Raw genomic sequence first — 10,223 nt, 5'->3', positions numbered from 1 at the left:
CTGGCCGTGCGGGGCACTGAGGTCCCGCAGGCGAGCGGGGGCTCCGCTGTGGCCCCGAGCAGGCTGCCCTTGCCTGGACGACGTGCTTGTCGCCTGCTGCGGTCAGACTCGGCGGTGGTCAGAGCGGACGGCTGGGCGAGTGTCGCTGCTTCCAGACGTTCCCCACCCTCCCCAGCTCCCTGTCGGTGGAGCCCCACACGGCGTGGCCTCCATGTCTGTGCGTGTCCTGGGCCCTGGGCCTGCAGCGAGGCCAGAGCCTCGGCCCCGTTCCTGGCCGAGTGTTCCCCGTGCACACGCCTGCGCTGTGTGTCCACCCGTGTGGGCGGGTGCTTGCGTGGTTCCACGTGGGGCTGCTATGGACCAGGCCACAGTTTCCGTTCCTCTGGCGGAGTCCTGGCACGGGGCTCCTGCTGGCTGTGCGTGGAGCCCGTGGATGCTTTAGTCTCCGTTCCCAGCGCGGTGCCTGACGCTGGCCTCTGAACGTGGCCGCCCCCTCCTGTCGCAGAGCAGGCCGAGCCGTCGCCCCCGGCCCTGGGCATGTTCCGGTGCTGCCAAACAGTGGTGGTGTCTTGTTCCCGGTCCCGCGGCTTTCCCTGCGCCGGAACAGCGGGCCCCGCACACGCGTCGCTGTCTGCGCTCGGGCGGGCGCTGGGCTCTGCTGGCCGGGCCCCATGCGTGGCCAGCATGGGCTTCCGGGGTCGGTGACCTGGGCAACGTTTTCCTTGCTTGCTTTCCTTTTTAAAGATTTATTTGACTTATTCGCAAGGCAGAGCGGGCGCGAGAGGGGGAGAGAGAGGTCTTCCATCCGCTGCTTCTCTCCCCGATGGCTGCAACAGCCAGGGCTGGGCCAGGCCGAAGGCGAGAGCCTGGAGCTCCATCTGGGCCTTCCGCTAGGGTGGCGTGGGCTGGAGTCCCTGGGCCGCCTCCCGCTGCTCGCCCTGGTGAACTCGCGGGGAGAGGGGCCGGAAGAGGACCAACGCTCACGGGGGCTGCGTGCATCCTAGGGGTGGCTCAACGCCGGCCCCGCCTCCGTCTGCTTCCACAGAGCCCCCCCCCCCCCCCCCCCCCGCTGGGCCTGGTTGTTCCTGGTTTCCTCTATGGCAGTTGGGAGTTGGGCGGAGGGGGGGCGGGGCCTGGATTGGGCCCCGCCCTCGTCCTGCATGTGGAGAGGCCGACAGGGCCGTGCACCTCGGCTCTGGCGCCTTCTCCACATGCGGCCCTGACCCTGGTGGGCCCTGGTTCCTCACACGCTTGCTCTGGGGTCAGCAAGGGGCCTGGGCTGGCGCAGGGGTTTGGTGTTGCCCTCGTGTGGGCACCGAGGGCTGTCGTGCCCCAAGCCTGTGGCTCGCAGCTCAGTGCTCGGCCCGAAGTCGCCGCCTGCGCCTGTGGCTGTGCAGGGGCCTGAGCTTCTGCAGGAGGGACAGGTGCAGCCCGAGGCATCAACTGGGCTCACCCCGGCCGGGCGGGCCCCTGCCCCTCTGCTGCCCTGAGCCCTGAGCCCTGCCCCTGGCTGTGGGCGCTGGGGGTGGGGGGCTTGGGCCCGGGGGCTGCAGACCCCACTGTGCAGCTCCGTCCCAGTTCTGACGCAGAGACTGTGCCTCCGTTGGGGCAGCCTCGCTGCTGTCGCGGCCACGCGCCAGGCAGTGGCAGGACCTGCTCTGTCAGGGACGGGCGGGGGGAGCGGGGAAGGCCCTGGACTTCTTTGTGCAGGGTATTTTTAAAATTTATTTTAAAAGATTTTTTTATTTATTTGAAAGAGTTACACAGAGTGAGGAGAGGCAGAGAGAGAGAGAGAGAGAGAGAGAGAGAGAGAGAGAGAGAGGTTGGTCTTCCATCTGCTGGTTCACTCTAGATGGCTGCAATGGCCAGAGCTAAGCTGATCCGAAGCCAGGAGCTCCATCCAGGTCTCCCACACGGGTGCAGGGGCCCAAGGGCTTGGGCCATCTTCTGCTGCTTTCCCAGGCCACAGCAGAGAACTGGATCAGAAGAGGAGCAGCCGGGACTCGAACCAGTGCCCCTAGGGGATGCTGGCACTGCAGGCCGGGGCTTTAACCTGCTGTGCCAAGTGCCGGCCCCATGCAGTATGTTTTAAAAACGTGTTTGTTTATTTTCACCTACTTGAAAGGCAGAAGGACACGGAGGGGTCCTCCATGCACTGGTTTATTCCCCAGACGCCCAAAGCCGGGGGCGCGGAATTCCATGTGGGTCCCACTTAGTTTTCTTTATTTTGAAAGGCAGAGGGGGAGAGAACCCCCACCTGCCGGGTCACTTTTCAGGGGCCTGCGATTCCCAGTGCCGGGCTGACCGGAAGCCGGAGCTCGACCCGGGCTCCCGCGTGAGGCGTCGGCATCAGCAGCCGCCTCCCAGGGTGCGCGTTAGCAAGAAGCAGGGATGTGGAGCAGAGCCGGGACTCGAACCCGGGAACTGCAGTGTGGGGTGTGGGCGACCTAGCGGCTGTGCCCCACGCCCGCCCCCTTGTGCTGTTTTCAGCTGGTGCCACTGTCCCAGCAGCCACGGAAGCTGGTGTGGCCTCCATCGCGGCCCTGGGGCAGCGTGAGGCTGTCCCCAGGCCAGAGCTGTGGGCTCCCCTCGGAGCCCAGCTCTGGTGTCCCCCGAGCCCATGTGCTGCGTGGCCTCCCGGGCTTGCGTTTCTAAGTTGCCTGTTGGCCCGGCCCTCATCCCCTCGGCCGTGTCTGTCCAGCGGCTCTGCGGGCTCCAGCCGGTCCTGAGCTCCCGTGGGGCCTGTGTCCCCAAGCCCCCGGCGCTGCGGGCTGTGGGCAGGGGCTTTTCTGAGCAGCAAACAGGCGGTCCCGCCCAGCCGCGGGCTCCGTGAGTTCAGGGACATCTTGGGTGCTCCTGGCCGAGTGGGACAGAGCAGAGAACCCCTGCAGACGGTGCCAGAGGCCAGGCCCCTCTTCCTTGGGGTGACACGGTGCCAGGCCGTGCACCATCTCTGCAGGCTTGTGTGCCGGGCCTGCCCTCGGGGACCCCCACCTCCCATCCCTGCTGGGCACCAGACCCTGCTTTGTTGGAAGGTGGGGCACGCGGGACCTGGGAGGAGAGAGCGTGGGGGCGGCGCCCTCCAGGGCCCGAGGGGACGTGGCCCTTCATCTCCGAGAGCACCCCGGTGTGCATCGGCAGCGGCAGTGTCGTGTGCACGCCTCACGTTCACCTGGGTGTGGGCCGTCGGAGCCGCCGTGGTACTGCGCTGGGGTCGCAGCCTCGCCGTGGCTGCTCTGGCCCTCGGAAGCCCCCTCGGTCCTCTGGCCCTGGCCAGCAGAGCTCTGGACTGGAGAGGGCCGCAGGCCAGGTGGGTCAGCCCTGAATTCCGGTACTCAGCCACGGCCGGAGCGGAGTGGGCCCCAGGAGCTGTCACCTGGCCGGCCCTCGGCTCAGCTCACCCAGGAGCTGTCACCTGGCCGGCCCTCGGCTCAGCTCACCCTTCCGTCCCCAGGAGGCTCTGGGTCTGGGCCGCAGTGGCAGAGCTGTGTAGCTTGGTGGGCTGGTGCCCTCATCCACGACCCCTGCCAGGCGGCCACTGACCCCGTCGCCCTGTGTTTGAGGACCCCTGGCGAGGAGGGCTGTGGCGCAGGCATGGCACGGGCAGCTGGGGCCCGCCTGGTAGCCTCCTGCAGGGTACAGGTGAGCTCATGGGTCCCCCGGGTGGCCGAGGGCAGTCACGCTAGGGGAGCTGGCCGGGTGCCCTGGGCCAGTGCCTCACTGAGGCCTCACCCCTGTGCGTGGTCTCCCACACGCGCTGTGTAACTCCACAGAGGAGAGGGAGAGGTTCTGAGAGCTGGGGCAGGCCCACGGCTCCCACAGGATCACCCGGGGCCCCGGGCGTCCTCCGCAGGGGCTGTTGCACTGCGTGTCTGCAGGTCCCAGGGTCAGGACGCTGTGGGCCTCCGGTGGCCTCCCGCATCTCCACGCCGCCGCCCTGCCCCCTCCCTCCTCTGCGCCTGGGACACGGGGCCCTGGCTCTCCTCACCCTCCCTGCCCTGGCTATCCTCACCTGCCCTGAGGGTGCTCCCGGCCGCGCCGCTCCCACGCCCCTCTCTGCCAGCCGGGCCCTCCTGGCTCCAGTACTCTGCCCGGTGTTTGCTCAGCGGCACGGGGCAGCCCTGGTTCGGGGGCGGGGCTTGTGCGCCCCAGCACTTTGGGAGCGTTTGTTAGCCTGGGGCGGCAGGAGAGCCACCTTCCCCCTGCCCCGCGCTGGCCACTGCCTGCAGTTTCCTGGAGGGCTGGCTCGGGGGAGCCCGAGGCTTCCTGTGCCCGTGCGGGACCCTGTGGCCCAGGGCAGGAGACTGGCAGGTAGCACCCTTCACCGAGGGTGCTCCCGGCCGTGGCGCCCAGGGCTGGCCGGAGCACAGCTGAGCGGCCCTAGGCGAGGCGTCCTGGCCGGGCCCTGTTTGCCCGCTCACGGTGCGGTGTCGTGAGGACGGCGCTCGAATCCGAGCCGGGCCCTTCAGGTTTCCCGTGCACGTGACAAGGCGCCCGCTGGCGTGGGCTGTTTCCTGTGGCCGCTGCTCCATTTCCGGGCAGGAAGCTGCCGGGTTCTCCACACCTTTGCCGACACTTGTGACCGCCCGTCTCCCTGGGCCTGGCGAATGGTGCGTGTGACGCTGTGCCTGGTGGTTCCGACTGCTGCTTCCCGCACGCCCCGCGGTGCACCTGCTGTGGGCCGTCGTGTGTTCAGACCCCAGCCCGTCACGCGGTGGGGCTGTTGGCCTTGTCTTCTGTCAGAGGGAGAGCGAGCTCCTGTCTTCTGATTCCCTCTCCGCCGTCTGCGGCCTTCAGGGCTCGGCTGTCCAGGTCTCCCACGTGGGTGCAGGGACCCCTGCCTCCCAGAGTGGCCCTTGGCACAGCTGGCTGGGCCAGGAGGAGGGGGGCCCTACCAGGCACGCCCGTCCCGTGTGTGTGAGCGGGTGACAGACCCGCCCCCGTGGCGCCCCGGACGGTCCCGTGAGCCCTGCCCTGTGCACCACCAGCTGCTGGCCGGGCTCTGTGTGTCCCGTGTGTGTGAGCGGGTGACAGACCCGCCCCCGTGGCGCCCCTGGGCGGTCCCGTGAGCCCTGCCCTGTGCACCACCAGCTGCTGGCCGGGCTCTGTGTGTCCCGTGTGTGTGAGCGGGTGACAGACCCGCCCCCGTGGCGCCCCGGGCGGTCCCGTGAGCCCTGCCCTGTGCACCACCAGCTGCTGGCCGGGCTCTGTGTGTCCCGTATGTGTGAGTGGGTGACAGAGCCCGCCCCCGTGGCGCCCCGGGCGGTCCCGTGAGCCCTGCCCTGTGCACCACCAGCTGCTGGCCAGGCTCTGTGTGGCTGCTGGGGATGCACGTGCGTGGTTTTGCCTCCTCCACCATGGCGCACTCAGGAGGGGCGGAGCCTGGAGATCGTGAGTCATTTTAATTTCTTTGTGGTTTACCTACCAGAAAAAGTCATTTCTGCACAGATAAGACAACAAAGCATGCGCGCGACTCCGAGCGGCGTGAGGCTGGGGGCCCGGTGGCCCCGGGGTCCCTTGTCTGCCGTGTGCACTGCGGAAGCCGTCCCTGCAGCGTGGCCCCTCCCCCACCGCGGCCCTGGGACTGCACACCCACCTGCCCCGTGGGGTGCGTGACCCCCGTCTGTGAAGGATGAGGTCCGGGCTCCCGTTCAGGGCTCATGGCACCTGGAGCACTGGCCGTGTGCAGTGGGGGCGCGGGAGCTGGCCCGAGGGAGGCGTGGGTGGGTCCGGAGCCTGTCACTCCCCTGGGCGCGGGTCTTAGGGGCGACCCTGGCCCCAGCGCAGGGCATAGGCAGGCGACTCCCCCGTGGCCTCTGTGCCCTCCGTGGACCGTGGGAAGAACCCTAACGGTGCCGAGCCGTGAGCTCCCCACGTAGACACAAGACGGGGCCTGGTGAGCGTCTGGGGACCCGAGGCCGTCTCTCCCTGCCGCCAGCCTGTGTCTGTGGCTCCTCCGTGGCCGCTGGCCTGGCTGCTGGTGACGCTGGCGACCCGGCAGTGTCGCTCCTGGAGCGAGGGCTCCGTCCCAGCCGGGGGACACACGCATGCCTGTGCCGACACAGGGCTGGGGCCGGGAAGGTGAGGGGGCCTCGCGGCGTCCCAGAGGCCCGTGGGGTGGCAGTGGTCATGGGTGGTGTCTCGGGTCCCGCCTGTGGCCAGGGGGCAGGCGCCTGGGACAGGATAGAGGCGTGGGCGACCCTGGGACCCGAGGGCTCAGCCAGGGCCCTGGCGATGGTGGCCGCCCCTCTGGTGCCGTGTGCTGTGCAGGGGTGTTTGTGACGGCCTGTCCCCGAGAGCCGTCGCCACCGCTGTCCAGGGCACGTGAGGCCTCCTGGGTGACCCCGGCTCTGGCTGCCCCAGGCCTCGGCCGTGGACAACGGTGGGGGACTTGTGTGCCCGGTGGGGGCTCCTGCCTCGCCAGCAGCCCATCGAGGGCCTGCCTCTCAGCACAGCGGCCCCTGCACCTGCCCCGGCCTGCTGGGAGCTGGGGCGTCTCTAGGCCTTGCTTCCGCCGCGGGAGAGAGCGGGCCTGGGCTTCCGGATCCGGCCCTGCCGCGCATTCCCGGGCGAGTGCTGCCCCCTGGTGGCCGCGGTGGGGAGCGCTCTGGGGAACTGCAGCCTGTACCTTGGCAGCACGGCGCTGCTTGTCGCCCCGGGGTGGGGGGCAGGGGGGCTCCCCGCCCCTCTCTCCCTGCAGAGGGGAGGGGCTTGGTCAGGCTTTCCCAAGGTCTCGGGCTTCTGCGCACTTGGATTGCTCTTACCTTTGCCAAGCCCTAGGGCTGCCTGCGGTCGCCCTGCCTCACCCTGGAGAACTCAGAATGCCAGGAGGCCCCTCCCCAGAGGGTCTCGCCCTGGTGCCCTGGTGCGTGGTGGAGCCGTGGCCTGACCGCCGCCCCCCTCGCCGCCTCCTGGTCACAGACTCCGGCGCTGGGCCTGCAGCGGGGCCTGGAGGCCACAGGGCGGCCGTCCCCGACCGGGAGAGCTTCGATTTCTGAGGGCCCTGGTGTGAAATTAGCGCGCCAGCTTCCGGTGTCAGCCGGCCGGCAGAAGTAGGACGCCTCCGCTTCTGGTCAGCCCGCGCTGTGGGCCTCGGGCTCGGCGTGCGGCGGAGCTCACGCGCTCTTGTCCCCGCAGGTGTGGCGCCCGGCAGCCGCGGCCATGGGGTCTGAGGACCACGGGGCCCAGAACCCCAGCTGCAAGATCATGACGTTCCGCCCGACCATGGAGGAGTTCAAGGACTTCAACAAATACGTGGCCTACATCGAGTCGCAGGGGGCCCACCGCGCGGGCCTGGCCAAGGTGGGTGGCGCGCCGGCTCCTCTCCGCAGGTGGTGGTGGTGCCGGCCACGTGCCTGGGGAGTCGCGGTGGCCCGGGCTGCGGGGAGGCCTCGCCGGGGCCAGCAGGGACTGGGGCTGCACCTCTGGGACGTCAGCTGGGGGCCGCTGCCCGTGCTGCCTGCTCCCTGACGCTGCGTGCGTGCGATTGCACACTCACACTCACGCTCGCACACTCACACACACGCACACTGCTGCCCGTGCCGCCCGCTCCCTGACGCTGCGTGCGTGCGATTGCACACTCACACTCACGCTCGCACACTCACACTCACACACACTGCTGGCTGGCTGTCTTGAAGCTGTGGCGCGGCCCACAGGTGGCGCTGGCGTCCGTGTGTCTGTCTGGGTGGTGCCCACCCAGCTGGGCCCTCCCAGGTGCTTCCTGGGAATTATTTTTTTAAAGACTTATTTGTTTGAAAGGCAGAGTTACACAGAGACAGGGAGGGAGGGAGGGACAGCTCCTCAGATGCCCGCCGGGGCCAGGGCTGGGCCGGGCCAAAGCCGGGAGCCAGAGCTTCTTTGGGCTCCCACCTGTAGGCTGGGGTGCAAACACTGGGGCCGCCCTCCCCTGGTTGTCCCAGGCCACAGCCAGGAGCTGGCTGGGAGTGGAGCAGCCGGGCCGTGAGTCAGTGCCCGCGTGGGGTGCTGGCTTAGCCTGCGGCAGCCCAGTGCCGACCCCTGCCGTGGGATTTATTTATTTATTTATTTACTTATTGATTTGAAAGAGTCACAGAGAGAGGAAGTGACAGAAAGAGAGAGAGAGGTCTTCCATCCGCTGGGTCACTCCCAAGTGGCCGCCATGGCCAGGGCTGGGCCAGGCTGAAGCCAGGGGCCAGGAGCTCCATCTGGGTCCCCCACGCGGGTGCAGGGGCCCAGGGACTTGGGCCATTGTCCACTGCTTTCCCAGGCCACAGCAGAGAGCTGGATGGGAGGTGGAGCAGCCGGGACTTGAACCGGCGCCCGCATGGGAGGTGACTTTGCCCGCGGCAGCACGGCGCTGGGCCCCTCCCCCATTTGTTAACCTTCCTCTCGTCTTCACTCACCCTAAGGTCTCTGGGTGTGACTGGGGCCCTTCCAGTTGGCTGAGGCTCGGTCCCCTGCCCTCAACTGGGGCCCTGGGGGTGTGGAGTGGGTGGGTGGGCGTGGCCGGGCCTCTGCTGTCCTGGGCGTCTTGCTGCATGGTGGGGGTGGTGAGAGGAGGCCCCTCCCCGGGTGCTGTGCACGCGTGGGGCCCATCCTTCCGCCACCTCCGGTGCAGCCCACTCCCACACCTCCCCGGCCTGCTCCCCTCCCCACGCCCCGCCTGCGCTCTGTGCCTCTGTCTCCCGTCCTGGCGCGTCCCGGGGCCCGGCCGTGACCTGGTGGGAAGCCACAGGGACAGGGTGACGGAGGGGAGGGCTGGGGGTCCGTGGGTACCTGTGCGTGCGGTGGGGGGCGGCTTGCGTGTACGCCAGCTGCAGCCACGGTGGCACACGTGTGCCACAGCAGGCCCAGGGGCCCTGGGCGTAGCACCAGACGCCTTGTAGAGGCTTTCTCGGGGAGCTTCTGTTGTCCTGGGCCTGGTCCTCGGACCCCAGGGATGGGTGTGGCCGTGTCAGCCTGCGCCCCGAGGGCTTTCCCTCGGCGGCCACCTGCCCCGGCACCTGCTAAGCGGTCAGAGGCAGCGTGCGTGCCCGAGGCCTCCCGCACGGGCTCTGGACGTCTTTGCCGGAGCAGGGCCCCTCAGCAGGTGGGAGTCACCGGCCGTGGGGGGCCAGCTCACCGGGGCCTCTCGGCCGACGCCTCTGGGGCAGGTTCGGGAGAAGCCTCCTGTGGCTCGGCTGAGCCAGCCCCGGCGCCCAGACACCTGTTGCATGGGAGGAGCGGCGAGTCCCTGGGCGGTCGTGGCTCAGGCCTGGCACTGTGGAGATCGCGTCACGGTGTCCCCTGGGCACCGCGGGGCATAGCAGCTTCCCTGGCTCCCCCGCTCCACGCCAGGCGCGCCCGAGCTGGGACAGCCCCAGACGCCCCCGGGGGGCAGCGCGGCCGCGGCGAGAGCCGCTCACCACGGCTGCCGTCACTGTTGGTTCTGGCTGGCACCCAGCGCGTGGCACAGGCGTGCTCGCTGCCGAGAAGGGCTCCCTGCACCCTCGGCTGCTGAATGGGCCAGGTGGCGTGGCTCCCGGGCACAGGCCCCGCCAGGACCGGGGCCAGCGGCTGCAGCGCCGGCTCCATACCCCTGGGCGCACCCTGGCGGGAGGAGAGCGGCCACCTCTGCGGCGGGCGTGGGCCGCAGATGGGCGACGTGGAGCCTGCCCAGGGTGGCGAGCGGCGTCTCTGAGGGTGCCCACAGCGTCCAGCTCCGCCCGTCCGCTCTGTGGGTCTTGTCCCTGGGGCCGCTGGAGACTGGGGGTCTTTGCTTCAAGGGGCTCCCGGGCGGGTGCAGTGCCCTTTCCTGCTGCTAGGGGGCGCAGGAGCACGTGGAGCCTGCGGCCAAGTGCGGGATTCAGGGTTCTTATTTATCAACGAAGGGCTTATTTACTTATTTGAGAGGCAGAGAAGGGGAGAGGCAGAGAGTCATCCTCCATCCACTGGTTCACTCCGCACGTGGCCGCAACAGCCAGAGCTGGGCCTATCCGAAGCCAGGAGCTTCCTTGGGGTCTCCCAGGGGGTCGGGACAAGCACGTGGGCCGTCTTCCGCTGCTCTCCCAGGTGGTGACCGGGCATCAGCAGGGAGGTGGATCGGAAGTGGAGCAGCCGGGACATGAATCGGCCCCCATGTGGGAAGGCGGCGCTGCAGGCCGAGGCGTAGCCGACAGCACCACAGTGCCGGCCCTGGGATTCAGGTTCTAAAAGAGGCCTCGGTGGAGCTGGCGTCCAGCCTCGTGTGGTCGGGGGACCTCGGC

General features: G+C 69.1%; 1 protein-coding gene across 2 annotated transcripts in view; it reads left to right on the top strand.

Annotated features, from left to right (window-relative positions):
- Positions 1-7,142: 7,142 nt before the first annotated feature.
- KDM4B (lysine demethylase 4B) overlaps positions 7,143-10,223 on the top strand; it is a 65,096-nt gene continuing 62,015 nt past the window's right edge. For both annotated transcript variants that reach the window (XM_062185523.1, XM_062185522.1), the window contains exon 1: positions 7,143-7,306. In XM_062185523.1, the coding sequence (XP_062041507.1) occupies positions 7,162-7,306 (145 nt within the window). In that variant the 5' untranslated portion in view covers positions 7,143-7,161. The remainder of the gene's footprint in view (positions 7,307-10,223) is intronic.

This window comes from Lepus europaeus, unplaced genomic scaffold (assembly GCF_033115175.1).
Source record: "Lepus europaeus isolate LE1 unplaced genomic scaffold, mLepTim1.pri SCAFFOLD_445, whole genome shotgun sequence".
In the NCBI taxonomy this organism is placed as follows: domain Eukaryota; kingdom Metazoa; phylum Chordata; class Mammalia; order Lagomorpha; family Leporidae; genus Lepus; species Lepus europaeus.
Note: the sequence above shows the minus strand (reverse complement) of the source record. Positions and strands in the feature narration are given on the sequence as shown.